Source organism: Lissotriton helveticus, chromosome 3_2 (assembly GCF_964261635.1).
Source record: "Lissotriton helveticus chromosome 3_2, aLisHel1.1, whole genome shotgun sequence".
NCBI lineage: Eukaryota > Metazoa > Chordata > Amphibia > Caudata > Salamandridae > Lissotriton > Lissotriton helveticus.
In genome coordinates, this window is record NC_136062.1 from 463,153,354 (window position 1) to 463,178,883 (window position 25,530).

Genomic DNA, 25,530 nt, shown 5'->3' on the forward strand with positions numbered 1-25,530 from the left:
GACCCCCGGGGGGCTTCAGAGACATGGCCCAGGAGAAAGAGGAAAAGAGCAAGATCCGTGGATAACATTAAATGCCCATGGGGGAGTGGTGCCACATGGGGACTAATTGTTCCATCTACATATGGGCAACCTGTGGGGGCTGCTTTTTTCATGAAAGGACCAGCAGTATCATTAATGTAGCAGGTGCAGTTGCACTGGGGCCAAGAATGTGAGGGGGCCACTACGACCCAATTATGACTCTTACTACTAAAAAGTTTAGTGGAGGCTCAGCTCCCTTGCTACTATTAGGGCCCAAGTCACCCTTGTTGCACAGGGAACGGGGCCCCAGCACGAGAGGAAAGGGGAGGGAGATGTGGGCATTGTTCCCCTTTGTTATTACACATAGTGGCAGACGGCCTCGTCTGAGCCTCAGGCCTAGGAGTAATAGGGATGTATGTCGTTACAACACATGCTATTACAACGCATGCCTTTACGATGCAAGTTTTACAACGCAAGTCGTTACAACGACTTGCGTTGGGGGGTGCTGGATAGTGAATAGTTTAATTTACTATTCCAACTCCAGTCCCCGTGGATGGTAGGGAAGGTGTTGGATAGTAAATTAAAACTATACCCTATCCTAGAGCGCCCCCCAGCGCAATGCGTTGTAATGACTTGCGTTGTAATGGTTGCGTCGTAATGGTAGTGCGTTGTAACAGTTGCGTTGTAAAGGATGTTTCCCGAGTAATAGCTCTGTGTAGCGGGCACAGAACGAACCCTGTTTGGTAGGGCTGTATTTATCATTGGTGCTGCCGGTACAATGGCACTGAGGCCCAGTGGTGTGAGAGGCCATCTGAACCCTGATGATGGCTATTGTGCCATGCTTCCTTGTTTGCGCGAGGCCCCAGTGCATCCTTGCTGGGCCAGTGTTTTTGGACTCACACCAATGGCCCAATCAAGGTGAAAATTGAAGCAGAGGAGACACCTTAGCTCAGGCCTCAGATCCAGCACAGAAGGAATATGGTGCAAGACCGCGCCAATGTTTTTAACAAAGAGCAGAGGAGACAGCCTGTTTCTCAAGGCAGTAACTATCATTCGTGAAGAAGGTAAAGTTGGTACTGGATCCCAGGGAGTTAAAAGGCACACTACAGCAGAATTATGTCGGCATTACTTTCCATAACATTTCACACATGTGCTGAGTTGTAGAGCCCTGTTTATCTCCTACTGCACAAACCAATGCTGGACGTAATATTAAATAAATCAAACATTCACCCCCAGGCAAGAGATCTGGGATAAATCCATTGTTCGTTTGCTCACCACGCCACCCCAGTTTGGAACCAGCTATATGCAAATTAGTCTTGACCCTGCTTCTCATGGAAACAGTTCAGGTCGCAGTGCCAAGCCAGGTCCTCCCTGGCTTAGAAGCAGGCATCCTGGGACCAGTTTCGGGGTATCACCCCTCATCAGCCAGGCTAGCAGGAATCCGGTGGCAAAGTGAGGAGTATACCGATGGCAAAAAAAGCTGCGCAAAACCAATGGCGAAAAATGGTGCACAAACAAATGATGGACGGAATGCTGAATAAATCATTCATACCCAGTAAAGAGATTTTGGGTTAAATCCATTGTTCTTTTACTCACCACGCCACCCCGTGTGTAAATCAGTCTTGACCATGCCACTCAGGAGAACAGTCCAGCCAAAACTGCCAGCGCGGCCCTCCCTGGACTTGAAACAAGCCTCCTGAAACCAGTTTCGGGGTCTCACCCCTCTTCAGCCAGGCTAGCTTGAAACCAGTGGCACAGCGAGCAAGTGACCCGCGTCTCCACATGCCCATTGCACTTGGGGCAAAAAAGCTACACAAACACATGATGGACGGAATGCTGAATAAATCAAACTTTCATAACTAGTCGAGATTTTGGGTTAGATTTATCGTTCTTTCGCTCACCACGTGACCCCAGTTTAGACTCAATGGTATGCAAACCAGTCCTGACCCTGTTCCTCAGGAGAGCAGCCCAGCCTAACCTGCCAAGCTGGGTCCCTCGGGGTATCTTTGTCTTTGCTTATCAACACACGCGCATTCCTGTGCGGTGGTCACAGGCATACATTGATCGGTGAATACTCATTTAATCACCCCCTGGTTACCAGCCCCGAGGGGAGGCCGTCCCACCCTCGCGCGCCTCTCCCTCTAATCCTCTCCCCAGCAGGGAGTTTGTCCCCGACCTGGCCGGGGAGCGCCAGATTGTGAAGATTGGATGAGACAGGCTGAAAGGTCACCTCGTCCGCTTCAGACCTCGCCTTGCAGGTTGTGCCTGCTTAGGGCATGACCCCTGACCCCTGCTGGACCTCCTGGGGGCTGTCGCTTCCCGCTCGGTGGGGCTCGCAGGGCGTGCAGTCGCGTGCGTTTCTTTCAGGTCAGCAGAAAGTGTCTGTTGCAGTGGGCTGGGAGGTGACTGGCGCCTGACCCCCGCTCCATCCAGGTGTAGTTATAAGGCACCCCAAGACCCTTGAGAGGCAGGAGAAGGAGAGTGAGGGGTGAAGAGAAGAGAGACTCCGAGGAGGACATTATCCTGAGACTGTCGCCATGGACGTCACCACCGCCGTCGCCATTGTGCTGTCTGTGCTGCACCTCACGCTGGGCAGACCCCTGGAGGTAAGGAGACCCCCCTTGTATCTGACAGCTGACGCTGGGCAGACCCCTGGAGGTAAGGAGCCCCCCCTTGTATCTGACAGCTCACGCTGGGCCGACCCCTGGAGGTAAGGAGCCCCCCCTTGTATCTGACAGCTCACGCTGGGCCGACCCCTGGAGGTAAGGACACCCCCCACCCTTGTATCTGACAGCTCCCGCCCCCCTAGAGAAGCAGCCGCACTTGATGAAGTGGAGAGAGGGCTGAAGCGCCGTGGGTGGTCTGTTAGAGACACCTAACACCTGATGCGAGGCCCCCACCTGAGGGCCTGGGACCAGCGCTTGGTGAACTGATGACAACGATAAATCGAGGCGCTACGAAATGTTCATGCCTGGAATTGCACCCCCTGGTCCTGGCAGTGGGGCTTTTTGATAATAGAGAGAAAACTCCTGGAAATAAATGGGCGCTCAAAGTGAAAAGGGGGTGCTCTAAGGGGAGGGACAGTGTGAGGCTCCAGCCTGCGGATGAATCGGTGAATGCTGGAGGGAGGGGGTGCCCGGGGCTGAACACGGGAGAGAGGGCTGCGCGGAGGGTACCTGGGAAAAGGTTCCAAGCAGAGGCAGAGAGTGGGCTGTGAACAAGTCCATTTACCAAGCAGCATAGTGCTACTTCTGCTTCACACGGTGGGCTCACGCTCGCGCACACACGGGCACAATTACTTCAAGGGGCGCACACGGTCATCATTGGAGACAGGGCAATGCGCAGCGCTCCGCATCCTCCTGAAACACTTGTGGGAAGTGCTCAGAGGCAGCTGCCACTGGGAACACATTGTACTTCTTTGTTGACATGAGCAGAATGTGTTTTTATCCGCTGTGTACATTAAGAGTTGTGGGCAGGTTTGTGCGTAGAGCTGCGTCGTGGAGTGTGCACTGTGCACAGAGGAGGTACATATACAACGTGTGCATAGATATTAAATGCTACCAGGTACAGGGGAAAGCCCATGAGCAGTTCTTAGCGCACAGGCTCAGCAAAGTACACCGTGTGCGTAATATTAATATTAACCTCAAAAGTGAATAGTTGGATAAGATCTTGACAATATTGTCAATGACTCCTCTGTGAAGCCGTGTCTGAAAGGTGTGTCAGTCCCACCTGCGTTGAATATTTATAGACCGGTCGTTTATCAGACAGGAGAGGAGAAGGCGGATGGAACCTGATGTGTGATTGACAGAGTGCAGGGATTTCATATCACATTATTGTAAAGTTATAGAGGCATATGTAGGTAATTTCCATTTTGCGATACCCAAATAGCGATTTTTAAGGAATCGCTATTTGAGAATAGCATAATGGAATGTAGGTAAATATTCGCATTTTTTTGCGAATCTCTAAGGGCCATATGTATCATCATCACCATTTGCGATTTCTAAATAGCGAATTTTAAGGAATTGCTATTTAGAAATCGCAAAGTGGTATGTATGTAGGAAATCGCTTCTTTTTAGCGATTCCTTAACATTCCTAAATTGCGATTAGCAAATTGCTAATCGCAAATTTCCCATTCATTTCTATGGGCCAGGAGGCCCATAGGAATGAAGGGGATATTTGCGATTAGCAATTTGCTAATCGCAAATTGTGAATATTTTCAAGGGTGCAGGGGTGTCACAAGAACACCCTGCTGCACCCCTGAAGATGATGTGTGGGCATATGGTGCACATACATGCCCCAAGGGCATGTATGAGCGTCATATGGCACCTTTGGATTTTAAAAAAGTTGCTTTTTTAAAAGAATTCGCAACTTACCACCAACTAGAAGTTGGTGGTAATTTGCGAATCCTTATGGGCATTTTTGAATTAATTTTTCTTTGATACATTGCATTTAAGGAATCGCAACATTTGCGATTCTTTAAGTGCAATCGCAAAATAAGGAATGGCAAATTTTGCGATTCCTTATTTTGCAGCCAAAATGTTTCATACATATCATTTAGCAAATTAGCATTCGCAAAGGCCGAAATTCGCAGAATTTCGGCCTTTGCGAATGCTAATTTGCTTGATACATATGGCCCTAACATTCCTTAATTACGATTAGAAAATTGCGAATCGCAATTAGGGAATGAGTGTCCCATTCATTCTTATGGGCTAAGAGGCCATAGGAATGAATGGGGATACATTCTCAAATTGCGATTTTCTATGAGAAAATCGCAATTTGAGAATTGCAATTCTAAGGGTGCCAGGGTGTCCAAAGGACACCTGTTGCACCCCTGGAATGTGCCTCTAAGTACATGTCTGTGCGCCACATGGCACTTTGATTAAAAAAAATAAATGCATTTAGAAAGGAAATCGCAAAATACCATCTGCTTGGAGTAGGTGGTATTTTGCGATTCCTTAACCAAAAGCGCATTTTAAAATTCACTCCTACATAGCATTTAAGGAATCGCAAAATTGTGATTCCTTAAATGCTTGAGCAAAATAAGGAATCGCAATTTTTGCGATTCCTTATTTTGCTAATGTGCACCTACATACCAAAGCACCGTTTGAGATTCGCAAACGCCGAAATTCGCCAAATTTCGGCGTTTGCAATGCGCAAACGCCTACCTACATATGCCCCATAGTTCGGTAAAGTTGCGCAGTGCTTCGAAGCCCCACGTTCGCTGCTGAGGCAGCTCAGCGAGTGAAGCGCTTTTTGCCCCAGTGGAGTCAGTTTCCCTGCGTTGAGCTCAGGCGGTGCATTAAAGCTGCCTGATATTGTGTTTTTTGCTTCTTATCTGGCCATGAGATGTGTCTGACACCAGAATGCCAGCTTATTGACCAGGATGTTCCAGACAGAGATTGTAAATACAGACGGCAGTCCTGGGTACATTAATGGCGCGTGCGGAGCTTACAAGCTCTCCTTTGCTTTAGACATCACGGGTTCTCAAGGCTGTCAGTAGTCTCACTCCTACTTTAAGTGTGATAGTGTGTGTAGTGTCTGGATAATTACATTCTTCTCATGCCACCCTCTAAGGCATTGAACGAGCTGCAGAGCGCCTGCATGGTTCCCATCCTTTACTCACCTGCCTCTTACTTCCTCTCTCCCTCCTTCGCCCCCCTTCGATTCTATCTCCTTTTCACACCTGTCCCCAGGCAGAACTCGTCTGGGCCTCTGTGCCCAGTGGTCAGCTTGAGCACTGACCTATGGGTGCCTCAGTGCCTCATGGTCAGCTAGAGCACTGAACTATGATGGGTGCCTCAGTGCCCAGTGGTCAGCTAGAGCACTAACCTATGGGTGCCTTAGTGCCCCGTGGTCAGCTAGAGCACTGACCTATGTGTGCCTCAGTGCCCCGTGGTCAGCTAGAGCACTGACCTATGGGTACCTCAGTGCCCAGTAGTCAGTGCACAGCTAGAGCACTGACCTATGGGTACCTCAGTGCCCAGTGGTCAGCTAGAGCACTGACCTATGGGTGCCTCAGAGCCCCGTGGTTATCTAGAGCACTGACCTGTGGGTGCCTCAGTGTCATTGGTCAGCTAGAGCACTGACCTATGTGTGCCTCAGGGCCCTCTGGTCAGCTAGAGTACTAATCTATGAGGGCCTCAGTGCCCTGTGGTTATCTAGAGCACTGACCTATGGGAGCCTCAGTGCCCAGTGCTCAGCTAGAGCACTAACCTATGTCTTTCTTAGTGCCCCGTGGCCATCTAGAGCTCTGTCAGCCAGAGCACTGACATATGTGTGCCTCAGTGCCATATAGTGAACCTGAGCACCAAACAACTGAGAGTTAGCGACAGTTGTTGAGATCCGCAGATGTAGGACGAGGCTCAGTGATTGTCCCTTTCCCACGATGATTATGTCTCCTTGATAAGTCATGTAGATTTCTTGAGGCAGTGGGTTTCTGTCATCTTCTCAAGGTGGGTGGTTGGTGTCAATCTGGTTGGTTACCAGGTCTTCATATTCAAACTGATTTGGGGTTCTAGAGCTCCATGGTTAACTACATCCCAAAAGAGTTTGTTATTTTTAGTTTTAGCCGCTATGATCAAATTTTCCCATGCCTCTTCCTTTTGTATTGTAGTTCCTATATCCCTGATAGGCTCTGCGCATTGGAATAATATACACTATAGTTTTGACATAGGAATGAGGTCAGTATGTCTCTATCGAGTACATTAAACTTAATTACTTGTGTGTGCCAGCTAACTCAGAGGTCACTAGAAACTTTCTTGAATGAACAAGAAGGGATTTGTTTCTGAAAACCGCATAAACATTACAACTTTGTACCCTTAGATTTGGAACAATATCTTCAGAGTCGTGGAAACAATAGAATACCGTTTCACACAGTTAATCGTGCATGCTATGTTTCTACAGAGTTGCACAGAAATAGAGAGACAGGCGTTTCAATAAAAAAGGTTTATTGAACAGTCTAATTTCTCATGCAAGAGATATGAACTGCTACAATCGTAAGACCTAATGCAAAGTATAAAACGCACAGCGTTAGCAGTAAGATAAAATAATACTGTAATAGCATGTCTTGTGGCTAAGACATATATTCATTGAAATACATACATGAATAACACAGGCTAAAATACTCATCTGGTGCTGTTAAATAATCCTACCCCAGTGTACCTAACCTAAGTTTAGTACGAGGGAAGTAGTAGGTGCTGTCTTAGTCTGGTTTAGTTATGCCAAGAGTTGCCAAAAGTTTCTCTAGGTTCTAATCAGCTCCATACCTTAGACTGAGAGAGGTTGGTATGTCTTTCCCGTGACTCGATCTCTAACACCCCACAAGGAGAGTCAGAAACACTGGAGCTGGATTCTCGGCGAGGAGAATGACAGCATCTGGTCAGTGCGTCAGTTTGGGACTTGACTGCCTTTGGGACCTGCATAACGCGGCTCACCACAGCAAGTAGGTAGTTGAACCGCACCGTAGCTTGCCATAGCAAGTGAAGGCATATTTATACCTTGAAGGTGTTTAGGAATGCCAGTATTGACGTAAAAGTCAGGCATAAGAACATCATGAATAAACCCATAAGGAATAGATGTTCATGAATAAGAAATTAGTTCTTGGAGAAATCAATATCCAGGCAAGGGGAAGTCTTAAAGGCTTAAGAGTCTGGTTTTCCAAGAATACGTTGTGACGTGGATGAACGGATGTAAGTAGACATGCCTGTGTTTGGTTAGCATGGACAATGCCTAAATAAGGACTGGATTTCTATGCCTAAATAAGGGCATTGTGAATTGTACCTATATAAGGGCACGAATCGGGAAATTTATGCGGAATTCATATGGAATCTAAATCGATACGCAACACCCACTCCACTTTCGTATATACGACGTTACTAGATCCTAAACATGTTAAACATATATATCTACACATGAAGTGTTAAAAACATGTCCAAAAATAGAAAGTAAAATGCAGTAGACAGGTATGTAAGCATAAAAAATGCCTTGGTGCTCTACAAATTATAGCAATGTTTCATTCTAAGCATATGTTGACATTTGAAATGCAAATCGAATGAATCATGAAATATACATTTATGAAATGGCTCGTAAATACAGAAGAAAAAAGGTTGAAACCATTTAGTTTCAGATTACATAATCATTTCGTTGAGCACAAGGTCATATATTGTCTCTGGAAGTAGTCAAAGAATTCTTGTTCTCTATGAATAGTTCTACTATAAGCAGATTACTTGTGCCAAAAAACAAAAAAATTCAAATTTGGAGAAAAAAAATTAATCATAGGAAAAAGTTCCAAAGTTAGTACCTTGTTTTGAAAAAACTGAAAGTCAAATTCATAGTCTCCCAGAACACTGAGTGCCAAAATCAAAAGTCAGTGTTAGGGCTTCGAGAAAACATAAAATCTTCTATGTCTGTAGACAAAAAATCATCTATCATTGTAGGTGAATGTTGGATTACCTTGTTTAGAAGATTAACCGCACATAGATGTGAAGCATCGCCTTTAGCATTGGTCGCATTAGCAATGTTTGTATCGATGTTACCTGCGCGCCTGTTGTTTCCTTTTGTGCTAATCAGAAAGGGACACCTCACATTGGGTGGATGTGTATCCAGATGTCATTGGAATACAACATCTTTGTTAAAATACCCCTCACACACCAAAAGGGCCCTTGGTGTCATGCTTCATCATCGGGGTCTTCCCGTCCCGCTGCGGGGCGGGGCAGTGCTGCGACAAGCGGATACGCTGGAGCACCTTTTAGATGGAGGTGCTATGTGTTGGGAGTGAGTGTCAGTGGGGTCAGGTGTGATATCAGGTGTGAGTTAAAAAATACCTGGCCTAGTGGAAAAAAAGAATTTTATTAAACACTGGCTGGTATTATTAAAAGGAAAAAGTGAAGCGGAGAGATGGAGCAGGTTAATGGGCTCTCTCTCCTAAGTGGGTCAACATGTTTCGAGGCACGGAGCCTCTTCGTCAGGACCGAGGGGAGATCCCCCTGTCACTCACTAATGTTTTCTCCACATGGGTAGAAAAAAACGTGTATGTACAAAAAAGTGAAAAAAGAACTATGTGAGTAACTACAGATTAATAATTACAGCACATATATGCTACCACACTAATAATGTAGTATGCTTATCAATGGGGGGATCAATGCCTCATGAGCCAGCATAAGACTGAAGGGTATGGTGGGGTATCAGTGTGCCCCTAGCACGATTGTGCTTCCTCCTTCGTCCTGCCGCGGACGAAGGAGGAAGCACAATCGTGCTAGGGGCACACTGATACCCCACCATACCCTTCAGTCTTATGCTGGCTCATGAGGCATTGATCCCCCCATTGATAAGCATACTACATTATTAGTGTGGTAGCATATATGTGCTGTAATTATTAATCTGTAGTTACTCACATAGTTCTTTTTTCACTTTTTTGTACATACACGTTTTTTTCTACCCATGTGGAGAAAACATTAGTGAGTGACAGGGGGATCTCCCCTCGGTCCTGACGAAGAGGCCCCGTGCCTCGAAACATGTTGACCCACTTAGGAGAGAGAGCCCATTAACCTGCTCCATCTCTCCGCTTCACTTTTTCCTTTTAATAATACCAGCCAGTGTTTAATAAAATTCTTTTTTTCCACTAGGCCAGGTATTTTTTAACTCACACCTGATATCACACCTGACCCCACTGAAACTCACTCCCAACACATAGCACCTCCATCTAAAAGGTGCTCCAGCGTATCCGCTTGTCGCAGCACTGCCCCGCCCCGCAGCGGGACGGGAAGACCCCGATGATGAAGCATGACACCAAGGGCCCTTTTGGTGTGTGAGGGGTATTTTAACAAAGATGTTGTATTCCAATGACATCTGGATACACATCCACCCAATGTGAGGTGGCCCTTTCTGATTAACCTAAAACCCTGACAAGAGGAGGACGTGCCCACCTCGGTGCCCACCGGCATCACCTCTTCACTCCCCCCTTTTTGATTTCCTTAGTTTCCTTTTGTGCCTCAGCAATAGCAATTTGCGTCTGTGAGATCTCAATGAATACTGTCATCAGGATTGGTAGTCGCTGTGGATAGCACAGAGCATGGGTCGTTACCGGGTCCATCAGCGTATCGATATCCATAAGCATTACTGATGGGAGTTTTAGACAGATGTCTTTGGCCAAGGTCAGTGGCTCAGTTTTTTGTAAAAGAATGGCTTTCATTCTGCTTAGAGTATCAATTTGTATAGAAGAGATGTTCAGTGAAGGCCATAGAGGCGACTCCGTAACTGTCTTGGTTTGTGGAAGCAATGCTTGCATACAGCAAGTGACCCTGGATGATGCAGTTACTAGATACGGAATCCCTGGCAACATGCCACAGCAGCTGTGATCATTCAACATTAGGTAACTCCCATTAGAAAGTAGTCCAAAAATTGGATTGATCACTGCAGCTGGTGATCCTTGAAGGTGACAGGATACACTTGTAGTGGAACCATCTCAGGCCCTGTGTAAATTAATACCCTGACAAAGGGGAGAACCGCTTAGTGCGTTTTCACAGTTTGCACTGCTAAGAAACATTTCACGTCCCCCACTCCAACATCTGTGTGTGTATGGTAAATTCCAGGATGTCTTGATGTATTCTTTACCCAACCTTTCATATTTGCCTGCTGGTATGCGTTTTAAGCAATATTGAAAATGGAAAATTGTAACAGGCAGAGTGATTTTACCATGTATGATCCACTCAGTGGCTGGCTTTTCTGCCACTGTGAATGATAATCTTTCCAGTTTTTCAAATGCTCAGCACCGTGCAGTCTGCTCCCCTCTGTGTCAGTTTAATCTGTTTATCAGTGAGATTGAATTCTGAAAACAGTGACGTAGTTTTGATTAAATGCCAAGGCACGTAGCCTGCATGCAGGTTTTGTAGCATCCAACCTAATAGCATGATAGAACGTAGATGAGACTAACTATGTTGCAGCATGACCAAGTCTTGTTCCATTATGTCTATGGCAGAAGACACAATGTTGTCCTATGAATATATCCTGGACAACATAGTCGTTAACCCATTGTATACTACAGAGAGAGATTTCACTAAACTAATACGATCAACTTCTCGTATTCGTTCTGCAGTCTCTGCTTGGGTAATCCTCCATAATTCGTTATATGCAACATATATACCGGCATATATGAAACATTTTTGACACAGTTTTTTTGGTCATAGCAAGAATTCCCTAGGGCCTGCGCCGTTTCTTTAGCCAATCAAGGCATATTTTCCCTACACTGTATGTTGTTACTATCCCAGGATGCTGTCTTTGAATATATCTTGGGGCTGGCCTATTGATTATGAAACCCTGTGTTTTGTTCAGGAATTCATCTTGACAGTTGTTTGTGTCTGTGGGCCAGAGCAACCATTTTTTCCATTCTGGATCTGATCTGTTGTGATGCAAAATATTATGTACGTCGACCTCCCCCGTGTAGTGCTGTTACTTGCAGGTATAGGTATGGTCGGTGCATTCAGCTCCTTGATCTTGGCTAACCCAAGACAAGACGTTTGTTGGGGAGTGTTATTCAAAAACATAATTTGCTCAGGGATGATGCAGGCTCTAAACATAGCTTCTATCCCCTGCACTTGCCCATCTTTTGTACCCCAGACAGTTTTTGTATCAATGTTGTCTTTCCAAAAGTCGAAACCCTGTCTAGACAGTTGGGCAAAAGAGGCTGCAGAATAAATCTGTTTCCTATTTGTTAACATATTTTTCATTCCTGTCTTCACATTTTTAAAATAAAAATGATTCAGCATTTGATAAATTGACCCCTGAAAAATATGGAAATTTCATAGCAAATGTTTTTGAGCTACCCTTTGGAGGTGGAGGACAATGTTCCCATTGGTTATACATATATACATTTCTAGGTATTGCAGATTTATGCAAGAAATTATGACCATAATGGTTATAACAATACATTTGTTCATATTCTGATGAACCCTCTAAATATTCATGATTTGTGAATACTGCAGACATTTCTACATCTGATATCATATTATTAACAGTCTCGAAGCCCCAATCATCAGAAAAGGTACTAGAGGTAAAAAAAAGTCACTTAATGAAACCTTGTATTAGTGTAGAATTTTAAACAGCTCTGACGGGCCAAAAATGTAATATTCAGTTCTGTCCCAAACTATACCATCCGGTATAGGAACGGCTGTGATGTTCACTGCTGACAAGTCTCTTTGTTCACAATAGGATGATTTGTGTGGCTGGAGAAGTAAGTTCACTTTTTTAATTGCTGTGTCCAATTGAATATATCTTCCATTTATCAGCATACCCAGAGTTAATACCAGAGCTAACCAAAGTAGAAAGAAGAATATTCCCAAAACAATCCATAGTTAAATCCATGGTGAAACAAGATAAGTATTTTTCAGGTGATGAAAAAAGTCTGTTGCTTCTTCTTTGAAAGTTCTTTGTGCTGGCATTGTTTCCCGTTCGCTGGGATCCTCAGAAAATGTATCAAAGTTAATGAAATAGCCAGAGGTAGTTCTGTCAATGGTTGGAATTGCATCAGGATTAGTTGAAATTGCTGGAACCACTTGATCACTCGTTACTTTGTTGTAGACAGGTGTATCAGGACGACCTGTTATTTGGGTCTCAAGAGGAACAAGTTCCATAGCTTTGTTGCTTAGTCCTTCTTTTCTCTTCAAAGGTGATGAGTCTCTCAGTTTGAACCTATTGTATTGTAGATAGAGGAGTGCATATGCTACATTGACGGAGTCCACTTGGCCTACTGCTTAGTATCGGCCACATAGTGTGGTATAATTAGGTCAATAGACACAAATCTTCTCTCCTTTTTACCAGCAATGGGCGGCAGTAGCACTGTTCTAGGACAGGTACTGGATGTCTGTAAGAAGGCCCAAATTCCGTCTTGTCCGCAATCTTTTCTCTGACTAGATCACCAAGCTTTGGGATCCAGACAGGCCGAAAATAATCCTACCCCTGTGTACCTAACCTAAGTCTAGTACGAGGAAAGAAGTAGGAGCTATCTTAGTATGGTTTAGTTATGCCAAGAGTTGCAAAAAGGTTCTAATCAGCTCCATACCTTAGAATGAGAGAGGTTGGAATCTCTTTTCCGGGACTGGATCTCTAACACCCTGCAAGGGGAGTCAGAAACACTGGAGCTGGAATCTTGGCGAGGAGGATGACATCGTCTGGCCAGTGCGTCAGTTGGGGACTTGACTTCCTTTGGGACTTGCTGTGGGGAGCCGCGTCGTGCAAGTAGGTAGTCGAACCGCACCGCGCCTTCCCATAGCAAGTGAAGGCATATTTATACCTTGAAGGTGTTTAGGAATGTCAGTATTGACGTAAAATTCGGGCATAAGAACGTCATAAATGAGCCCCTAAGGAATAGATGTTCATGAATAAGAAATGAGTTCTTGGAGAAATCAATATCCAGGCAAGGGGAAGTCTTAAAGGCTTAAGAATCTGGTTTTCCAAGAATTCATTGTGACGTAGATGAATGGATGTAAGTAGCCATGCCTATATTTGGTTAGTGTGGACAATGCCTAAATAATGGCTTGATTTCTATGCGTAAATAAGGGCAATGTGAATTGTACCTATATAAGGGCATGATTCGGGAGATTTATACGGAATTCATACGGAGTCTAAATCGATACACAACACTTGAATATCTTTTTCCGGGCAGAGAAAGCTATCTTATACTCCCGACGTAAGGTTTGAATGGTAGACAATAATCTTGGTGGTTTAGAGAGAGCATGCTTCAGATCCTTAAGGGTTTTGGTGCAGGCACCATCAAACCGTCCCTTCTTTTTGGTACATGATGGTCCAGGGGTTTTAGTGAGGATTGCCTTAATCGATTGTGTAATGGTGCAGACATTTTCTACCAATAACACTGGTATAATTTCTTCCAGTAGACAGTATATTATTTCCCTTCGATTAGAATTCACTATTTTCCTCATTATTAAACATGGGTCAACACCTGACCATTTTATTCTAATCCCATTTGTCCCAGCCATGTTTATATAATGTGCTGTATCATAAACATCAGTTTTCTTGGCCCAAAAGAAAAAGGGTAAATTTAAGAAATTATGATCGCTAAATGGGGAAGGAACTGCATTTAGATGACCACACAAACCTGCTGCGGAAACACATACCATTACATGATCAATAGTGGATTGTGCACTCCTTCCTATAAATGTTGGGTATAAACACCCATTGCGGTCGCTGCCCCCCTTGAGGAGTTGTATATCATATTTCGCGATCATTAGGTTAACTGCTTCCCCACAGTCATTTTGGCTAAAATGGCCACTTACCTCACCAAAGCAACCACAGGACATGGAGTTAGGACCTCCATACTCAGTTAAGTTAAAATCCCAGTCAGCTAATTGAACCTTGCCTGCCAGCCCGTGCACGTTCCAGGAAGCAAAAACATAACCTTATTATAAAGTATCTCTGTACTATTTGTTTGTGATACCATTATACAGTAATTAAAACTATTGTCATTACTAAATAAATGCCATTTCTATCGACAACCAACCCGTTGGTGGTATAGTCCTGCATACTCACTAAATGTATATTGGGTATCTTGAGATACTTTCTATGATGGCTAATCTTAGGAACAGCCCTTAAGGATCAGGCACAGGTTGCTGATCCTTAAGGCACCCGCACCGTTTGGTCATCTAGACCACTCAGTGCTTCAAATCTTTTATATATTGTGAAAGCCGTGGCGCAGTAGGGATACAAATTTTGGATGGGCCTCTCAGTTTGGAAATCCAGTGCGCCCTTATGGCGTTGATCAGAATCCAATGGGAGTATACTCATAGCTGCAGGCTCAACAGGTATAGACTTTAGCCCATTAAGAATACCTCCAGCAATTCTGGTGTTTCTAAAATTAATTATAACACAGTCACCCTTATAATCTTTTGCCAACAGTCTAATCCACCATGCTCTCCTTGTGAGCAAGATCTCATTGACTCTACTAGGGGAGAATAAGTGTTTTTAACTTGACCAGTGTACTACCTTGTGGGTCAAGCATTCCGTGGTTTCCATAGACCCTTCTTTAATTGGCGGGACATTAACCAAGATTACCACATATGGACAACTTGCGAGTGGTAGATTAATAGTAATAAGTCTTAGGGTGGTGAACTCTTCTCAGTCCTATGAGGTTGTTGATTAGGACCTTGGTGCTGCACTATCCTCTTCCCACCCCTTGTAGCATTACTGCTAGGTTTAGGTACATCACTGGTTCTTATCACATCTGGTCTGGGTCCAGTGGCTCCCTCCAAACAGGGGGGCTGGCCATTAAAAATTATACTCAGATCCTTACCTACTTGTCTATGATTCTCACCCTCATTAACTTTTTTAATTTCTTCCTATACCCTAAACAAACTTTCTTTAAGTGGGTTTATTATTTTGTTAACAACAGCGGATAATTTGTCCCAAAAGGGTGCCCACATTTGTGAGTCCATTTGATTGTGGTTTTCAGAGCCTTCTCCCATTAATATGAGCTCATCTAGAGCGAGGGGGTGATTGGGGACTTCTGCTTACATTTGGCTGCTGGATTTAGGGCTCTAGTTAGGGCTCTTTCTACCCTTATGGATGTTACATCCGGGGTAATGTGTAGCGCACCCTGTTTGCCCCTGTATGTTGTGGGAATCTGCTTATTGAGGGCACTATCACCTCTTGCTTGTTCTACTTGGTCTATTTGTTCGTTGACCATACCCTCACCAATAGCTATGGTATTTATGCTAGTCGCGCATCCCCTGTCATCAGACTCTCCATCCTGGCCCAATGGGGTGATCGACAGGCACCGCTCTGCCATATCAATTTCTTTAGTTAAAACTCCTATAGCACGTGCCAGATAGCTGTTGATGGTGGTGGTCCGCTTGGGTGTATTTAATGAGTCAGTCACTGATTGCTTACTAGCCACCATCCTTTTTTCTGCCCATCTCTTAAACACCTATCCCCTAACCGGGTCAGCAGGTATATTTAAATAGAACTAGCTCTCCTTTGTGGCTTTGTTGTTTCAAGAACACGAGCACAGCATGATCATATAGGTGCTCTGCGACAAATCCTGAGATTAAACAAGTAATGTTAATACCAACTCACAGTTTGCTGGTACAACATGCTGGGTATCCACTCTACATAACACGGACGAGGACTAAATATCCAAGGTGGGTGGCCCTGCCCTGCCACTTCCTGATGATGACGGGCGCAGGACGGGCCCGTCCTTTGCCCGGGCGTGACCCACGTACGTCCCGCGCCGCCGGAGCCGGCATTATTATTTATGCACCTCCTGGCGCGATGCTGCTGACGGTGGCGTTGAGGCTGCTGGGAGTTCGTGTCCTCGCTCCTCTCCCTTCTACCTGTGGTGCTCATGCTGTGGATACCCTGTACTGCGGGCAAGTGGGCGTTTGGCTCGCCCAGACACAAAAGTATTTCTTGGCGTCCCCAATTTAAAAGTTCTTGTAGTACCTTACTAAAGGAGCTTCACTCCTAGAGATTAAAATTCAAGACCTGACTTGCTTGATCCGTATTATGGGGTGATCTCATGATTGTTACAAATCACGGATGACATTATAGCACATTCTACATGACTGTTTGAGGTGAGATTTGACATATACCTCGCCGTTCTTGCATTTGGTTTTAGATTTTCCTTTGTTTCTCCTCTGTTCTCCTATCTTTTTTATCCATATTTGTACTCGAAACACTGATTTTATTACTGCTCATATATATTCAGTGTCTGAATTGTATGCTCAGAAGCCACCTATAAATTAATGCTTTTCCCGGTATTTACTGATATATGATGTCCGTGTTGATTAGACACGGTGTCCATGCCATGTATATAATATTGCACATATGTTGTAAATATGTTATATATATATATATTCACTGAAAAAACCATAGGTTATAGACCATATATAGTTAGGAATTAGCATTTAAAAAACCTTATTTTACTCACACAAAACCATTGAAATTCCATATATAGTTAGTTGCACTAACTATATATCGCGCACCCGCAATCCACTGCTGATCATGTCACATATTACATCATTCATGACATGGTCAGTGACATCACTGATGACATCACTGATGACATCTCAAATGACATCACTGATGACATCACTGATGACAACATCCAGTGACTGTATGTTTCTGTAAAGTTAAAATATGTCTTACATATTGAAGAATGAGTGGATGTATAAGTGTCTGGATGAAGGATTTAGTAGGTGCGTGACTGACTGTATGAGTGAGTGATTAAATGTGTCACTGAATGCATGGGTTAGTGACTAAACTGTCTTAATTTGTGCATCATAATGTCTGTTGTGATGTAAACTGCTGCATGTGTTGATCATTAGCTATACGAGAGGCTATATGTGTTATTGATTGGTTGCCCAAATATTTGTATGGGAGATTGAGTTTGTGTAGGGGTGGCTGGGAGGTGTGTGACTCTGTGCATAGATGTGTGAGCAGTTGATTCACTAGGTGTATGAGTTCAAGAGTGCATGTGGAAACAGCTACATGGGCAGTTGACTGTGTGCATGAGTGTATTGATGAGTGAATGGATATCTCAATGCTACATGTCATAGTAAGTACATATGTAAAACACAGTACATGTGAGAGTTGGCATATATAAATAACTGTGCATGAGAGCCACTGAATGTGTGAGTGGTTGTATGGATCATTGTGAACTTGTATCAGGGATTGTATAAGAGAGTAAATATGTGTTAGTATATGTTTGAATAAGTAAGGTGTGTATAACTGTATAGTTGAAGAAATGGAGGTGAGATTGTTTATTTGCATGACTGACTAGGTGTGTGAGTAACTCCATGGATGAGTGACAGTGTGTGAGTGTCTGTATACACTGAGTGTATCTAAGGTTATATTAGAGTCTGAAAAGGTTTACCGTATTAGCACAAGAATGATGTCAAATGAGATGTCATCATTGATGTCATCAGTGATGTCATTTGAGATGTCATCAGTGATGTCACTGACCATGTCATGAATGATGTAATATGTGACATGATCAGCAGTGGATTGCGGGTGCGCGATATATAGTTAGTGCAACTAACTATATATGGAATTTCAATGGTTTTGTGTGAGTAAAATAAGGTTTTTTAAATGCTAATTCCTAACTATATATGGTCTATAACCTATGGCTTTTTCAGTGAATTTTCAAGGTTTTGTAAATGCTAATTCCTAACTATATATGGTCTATAACCCATGTTTTTTTCAGTGAATTTTCAAGGTTTTGTAAATGCTAATTCCTAACTATATATGGTCTATAACCTATGGTTTTTTCAGTGAATTTTCAAGGTTTTGTAAATGCTAATTCCTAACTATATATGGTCTATAACCTATGGTTTTTTCAGTGAATTTCAATGGTTTTTTAATAGCAAATATCATACACTGTCGAATGTCAAGTACGTGGTAAGTAAAAACATTTTCGTGTTTATGCACACTGATCTGCTTTGAATGCTGCCCCCCACCCCTCATTTCTATTAGGAGTACTCTCTCTTTGCAGATAGTGAAGGGTAGTTAACGCAGGCCTTTGCCCCCGTTGTAATCCGTCGTGCCTGCTTCTCTCTCCATTTGATTGATTGTTCTCTTTGGTTCATTCTCTATTTACAAACAAGCACAGAGTCGCAATACTCTGTTTAGTCTTTGCAGATAGCGAAAAATCGTGTAAAAAAACAAAAGGAATCGAGCAAAATCAGTAGGCCACTAATGGGATCTCTTTTTGACCTCGCTAAAATAGAAACATTAGGAACAACCTGTTGAAAATAGCAATGTGTATGTACATAAGCGGCGTTCATTTCTGTTCACAGTACCCCTTGTTGATTGTTTGAATCGAGCATTGAATTGTTCGAAGTTGGTTCTCTTAAGGATCTTCTCTGCCTGCAAACGAGGAAGAATAGGAATATTCTCTCTCCCTTTGCAGATAGTGAAGGGTAGGTAACGCAAGCCTTTAACACGTCGTACCTATTTCATTCCTCATTGATTGATTGATTGTCCGAACATTGACTGTTTGGGAATTAGTTCTTTTTGGAGGTATTCCCTGTTTGCAAATAAATGTAGGAAAATCTTTGCAAGTAGTGAAAGGGTACGTAATGCGGACCTTTCTCCCCCGTTGTAATCTGTCATGCCTATCTACTCCCCACTGATTGATGCACCTGTTTCACCCAGACCATTTACTAGAGATAGGTCATCTGGCCCGACCAGAGAGCACCCCTAGTGAAAAGGACATATGCAATAATAACGAAGTGATCACTGTATCCTGTTAACAGAAACTTTAGCATGAAACAACCTGGAAAGAAAAGAATAGGAAAACGAAAATCAGTAGGCCACTGATGAACTTTTTATTAAATAACAAACAAAGAAACGATAACAATACGTAATGATAAAACCTATTATTGTCCTAGAAACAAGAAACGTTAGAAGTAAGCCCGTAATAAGAAACCTGAAAACATCGCCCCTCACTGCCCCAAAACGTGTCTGTCCCACCGCCTGCCACGGCCAAATAACGGCAAACTGGGAAAGATAGAAGTCAGCAGACATCCGCCCCATTCTAGAAACTTCCAAAGGGCAACAGGTTTTCGGCTACGCCCAGCCGGAAGCAACACATATAAGGCGGGTCCTGCTGCCACGCCTCGGCCAGGAGATCATCACGTAGGGTGTAGCCTGAGGAGAGGCCGAGGCCAGCGGGACCCGGCCAGGGGGATTGACAACACTGGAGAGTTTCAGGGGGTGGAATGTTCCTGTCCTCGACCCTCCCCTCTCTCTCCCAGTCCGGCCGCGGTGGCCCTTGAGAGTTGCAGGTTGTCCCTCCACACTCTCTCCCGGTCCGGCCACCAACGGCCGGGGGCTGGGGCCGACGGGATCCGGCTGCAGCCGATGAGCCAAGGAACCCGTTCATGGGGCCAGAGCAAAGGGCATCCGGCCGCCATCCACCGGAGGTGCGGCCCAAAGACGGACGGGACATTTCTTCTTTCTTTTATAATGGCTGCGACAACACTGGGGGGGATGTCTTGCACATGCCTCCGACCCCCCCCCCCCTCATCCTCATCGCCTGGTCCGGCCATAACAAATGTCAAGCGAGACGCCGTGGGGTGCACTGGGAGGGAGAGACGATGCAAACAGGCCTCTCCCGCCTCCCCAGGTGAAGGCTTCCCAGCTGCACCCTCAGCGCTCCAGGCGCCCGGAAAAGGGTTCTTCCACTGTGGCGATGCTGCAATGTCTCGCCCGGCAGGGTGGAGCCCGTCCGCTCATTTGACCCCGCGATCGCCAGTAGCTACCGAACTCTCAAAATGGCGGTCGACCTGGCAAGAGCGGGCCCAGCATAAAGAAATGGCCCGGTCACTGGTTGACTCCACCACCGTAGTCCTCCACGACCTTGAAGATTCTAGAGGAGCCGCGGGAGTCTCCGACCCCCGCAGACACCCCCGATGGGGAATGACTGCCATGATCGCCCGTGGAGTGACGAAACTGTAGCCGCGGGACGTCGGCGCTCCCATGCTGCCACCAGCCTCAGTTTGAATGACTAGAATCCTGCAGACCTCAGTTCCGGTGAAAGCACAGTGTGACCCGGTAGGAAAAATTGTTGCACCCCCTCCCCTTTTTGACTGATAGTTCAAACCCCCGATCCTTTCCTTTGCCCTTTTACTGGAACTATGGACTGCCTCCCCCTCTTTTACATTTTCTAGAGAAAACAAAACATTAACCACTACATTAGCATAGCAGTTGACACCAGAACTGTTTTCAAATTGAAAACCAACAACATCTTCAACAGAATCCTTTTTGTTTCTGCTGTGACCCTGCTACAGCACAGGCATTGTCCCCAGCAGTAATTCTGCAATGCCGATAAGTATAGCTGTGGTGCCTACTGGACTCACTCACCCCCGCGGCGCCCCACGCCGTTATTTGCTGGGCGGCAACTTACTAGACATCACCTTCGTGACATCCAGATTTCAGCGCTTTCTGCTGCCTTGGAACTATTCGCACAACAGACCGCTACTGACAATCCACCCCCCGGGACGCCCCACGCCGGATACCCAAATCAGTGCGGCACCCAGGCAACATCTTCTGAATTTTCATAATTTGAAAGAACTAGTAACATGTCCTCATCAGGAATTTCCTCATGAAAAGTCTGCAATGATGATTCTTGTAACTCTATGGTCTCCAAACATTCGATAAATTCGCCATCAAGAGATTGATCAAAAAAATCATTCAAGTCATCTCCTCCTTGTGAGAATATTTCATTATTGGTGCTGTCAATTTCAATAAATGTATTGGATAATTCAAAAGAAATTGCCACGGTCTCTTCGTTGTTTAAATGTTTTTACTGTTTTTGTTTTGTTGTATATATTTATAAGTTATTAAAGTTTTATAATCCTACTACTTTGTTGGAGTGCTATATATTTTTAATATGACACATAATTGTAAAAACTTTGATGTACAAAGAGTCATCCCTGGAATCTTCCGCTTCAGGCTCGGTCCCCTCCCCAATCACAATACAGGATGGTTTTCAGATAGTAGGAACACGTGTGGTGTGACGGATCTCATCGGGTGTGGGCCTTGATCTACTATAACTCCTTTGAAGAGGGGTGATTCTTTACAGCTGGGGCCATAAACTACATCTGCAGGGCTAGCTGATAGCCTGGACAATCGGACACAGAGGAAGAGGAGTGTCAGAGGGTGCGGTAGTGAATAGGGCGAAAGGGAGGTGTCGGGCGGGCACAGAGTGTGATTCTCAAGGAAGAGCAGCGCAGATGGGGGGAGGTTTATTGCCCATGCATAACACAGAGAGCGGGGGTGACCAGTGCCTGGGGAAGATGCTTGCGAAGGTGGGGAGCCATGCTAAGGATGGACAGCGTGCAGAGAGTGGGTCTGGTCAAGGCATCTAAAATGGCTGCCATGCACAACAAAAGTGTGGCATTTCAAAAAAGGCAAGATGGCGCAGACAATGTTTTTCAACACTTCCTCATTTCCTTCGAATCGAACGTTAACAGACGTTGGTGCATATTACCAAAGTTAAGCGATATTTAACGCTAACGATGCTTAGCAACGAATTTTTTACCGCTAAGCATCGTCAGAAATTATCGAAGATAAACCTTGCTATTATCAAGGTTTATCGCAAATGCGATAAAAAACGGCCGCAATTCATGAATATCGCTAAAAAGTCAGTGATATTCATGCATTACCGAGCTAATGCTCTTAGCCATGTTATCCACCTCCCATTGGATAACATGGCTAAGAACTGCTCAGGGCAGGTGTTAGTTTTTGGAGATATTCGCGCTTAGCGCGAATATCTCCAAAAGTTGGTAATAGGAGATAGATATCTTGCATGTTGTAATGCAAGTTATTGTGGTATATGGAACTCATACCATAATCTCTCAGGAAAGCAGAAACTGATCCTTTTGGGACCGCCTGAGAAGGCCTAGGAGGTGAGGGGTACTCTACTTTGCCCCCTTTTCACGTTCCGAACTATTTTTTTTTACTCTCTTCTGTAATTACACAAAATGGCAGCGATAAGATGCATCAGAGACAGACAGTGAGAGAAAGGAGGCCGGAGATGAAGAAGAGATGTCAAATACACATTGGAGATAATATAGTGGGAGAAGGAAAGTAAATATGAGTAAACTTACCATGTAACATAAAAATATTGCACTCTATACTATAAGTCTCATTTTATACTACAATCACTTCGCTACAACCTCATAAATTAAAAATAAAAATGAATAATGTCTCAAACAATTTTTGATTTCTAAATATAAATTTATTCTTCTGAATTTTCAAAATTTGAAAGAACTAGTAACATGTCCTCATCAGGAATTTCCTGTTCAATCATCTCATCTGGAATCTCCTCATGAAAAGTCTGCAATGATGATTCTTCTAACTCTATGGTCTCCAAACATTCGATAAATTCGCCATCAACAGATTGATCCAAAAAATCATTCAAGTCATCTCCTCCTTGTGACAATATTTCATTATTGGTGCTCTCAATTTCAATACATGTAGTGGATAATTCAAAAGAAATTGCCACGGTCTCTTCATTGTGAGCCATTTTATTTTGAAATTGCTTACTGTAAATTGCAGAAAAAAATAATCACTTTCATTTATCGTTTTTAGTAATACATAATATAAAACTAACTTTATCAAGTATTTAGTATAACAGAAGGACTGTAAATAAATAACAGAAAACATTTTTCAAATTATCTTCAAGTGTACAACATAGTTCCCCTTACAAATTAACAACTCACCTTTTTAAAAGTAGGAGAAGTGTTAGTACTGTGTAAATCAAACACCAGCAATTGACCACCAAAAATTCCTCACAAATGTACCTCAGACAGTAGTATCACAAAATGGCTGTGGTTTCCTCTCATTTTAGATATATACATAACCAATTAACTTTCATCACACACAAATACAAAACCAAAGTAACATTTTAATTGGTTCTAAATTTCAACACTTTCAAATGTGTTTTCCCCATGCAATTTTCCATAGGACATTTAGATACGTCTACAGCCTGAATGGCTGAACGGAATTACACCAAACTTGGCAAAATGGTACATCAAACCTAAGAGGTCAGGGAGGATCTACTATGCCCCCTTATGGTCATTTGCCCCTTCGCTTTGGCCTCCTCTTGTCTCTCGATCCTACCGAGAGACAAGATGGCGGCCGCTACGGACTGTTTGGAATGTTTACAGACGCCGGAGAACCAATCAGCTTCGCAAAGCTCCGTAACGCGAAAAGTACGCGAAGCGGAGTGCTGTTACAGATATATATCTTTTTTTGAACGTTAATTTCTCAAAATCCACTGGAGCACATATATTGAGACCTAGCAAAGGCACATCGGGCTACCAGTCCCTACAATTTTGCGAAGTTTCGTGCAAATCCATTCAGCCGTTTTATTATTATTATTTTTTTTTTTGCCCCGCGGGGCCCTTTTAAAACCTCCACATCAAACCTAGAGGGTCAGGGAGGATCTACTATGCCCCCTTATGGTCATTTGCCCCTTCGCTTTGGCCTCCTCTTGTCTCTCGATCCTACCGAGAGACAAGATGGCGGCCGCTACGGACTGTTTGGAATGTTTACAGACGCCGGAGAACCAATCAGCTTCGCTTCACAAAGCTCCGTAACGCGTAAAGTCCGCGAACCGGAGCGCTGCCTGGTCCGCTGTTACAGATATATATCTTTTTTTGAACGTTAATTTCTCAAAATCCACTGGAACACATATATTGAGACCTAGCAAAGGCACATCGGGCTACCAGTCCCTACAATTTTGCCAAGTTTCGTGCAAATCCATTCAGCCGTTCGGGCTAAAAGTGAGGCCAACCGCCCTATGGAAAACTCAATGTTAAAAACACGTTTTGGGACCCCCCTTTTTTCTCGGCCCCCCCTTGACGAACCCCCCCCAAATTTTCAGGGGCTGCTCAGAAACAAAATGTTCCATTTTCCTGAAAATTTCAGCCAATTCCGTCCACAAACGCCAAAGTTATTAGACATAGAATTTTCAAAAATCCCATAGAGAAAAAATCCTAACTATATATACCTACTGGCGACCGCCAGTAGGTAATTTTTGTATATAATTGTTGTGTGGGCTGTCTCTAAATTTGATTGTCTTTGACTTTGTCTTCCCAATGGGTTTAAGTGCATCACCTCTAAGTCGATTTGTTTTACTCTGTCGACTCCTTAGAGTTCTACATGTATACATGTATTTTTAATAATTGTGTTTTGTCTTTTATGTTTTTTATATGAGATGATTTATACTGCGCCTTATTTCACTGTTTCAGCCCTTCTGTGTTCCTTTGGTTGAAGGAATGCAACGCGTTGGTTGATGGTCATTTTTAGGTCTCCCCTGGCGTTAGCAGCGCGCATACACTACTCTCGCCATGCGAGGGCTTCTTGGAATCAATACAATTTCAGAAGCTAACTTTCTGCTCCGCCCGTGTTTTCCATTGGTGCGCGTCATTTTGCATCACCAATTATGCAAAACCGGGTGTTATGATTGTCCAGAAGGCTTTTTAGTCACTCCTGGTTACCAGCCTGTCCACTTTTGGCCCTGCCCACCGGGTTTGGATCTTTTACTTGCGGTGGGAGACAGTGTCTCTTAAATAGCTGCTAAGCACTTTTTTGGTATTACTGCCTTTATCTTCAACAAGGGCTGATGTGCCTTTCATTTCTCTGGCGTGGCTTGTTTTTCTTAGGCATTCAGCTCCAAGCGCAAGCGAAATGCTTTCCCTTTCGCGCTTACTGAAGCTTCCTCAGTCGTCCACTGCTGAAACACTCCTCCATACATCGTGCTTCATCTTTATCACGGCTCGTGTTTTGTTTGCTTCATTTCATCGGTAGGCACTATGTTTTAAAAAAAAATCTTTTTCAATGCAGCGTGTTTTGTGTGCTTTGGAGTCATGGCTGACCCGTGTTTGCTGAATGCATAATTCCAGAAGAATTCCGATGTAAAAATCTTGAACATCTTCCCGTCGTGTGATACGGTGTAAATTTCAATGCACCCCTGATGTTCAGACGTCATTATTTTGT

The 25,530-nt window shown here is 44.1% G+C and overlaps 1 protein-coding gene across 1 annotated transcript in view; it reads left to right on the top strand.

Moving 5' to 3' along the window:
• The first annotated feature begins 2,555 nt into the window (after nt 1–2,555).
• The window catches only part of LOC144826169 (astacin-like metalloendopeptidase), a 272,346-nt gene continuing 249,371 nt past the window's right edge, over nt 2,556–25,530 (top strand). The window contains exon 1 of the mRNA XM_078684563.1: nt 2,556–2,624. Within this exon, the coding sequence (XP_078540689.1) occupies nt 2,556–2,624 (69 nt within the window). The remainder of the gene's footprint in view (nt 2,625–25,530) is intronic.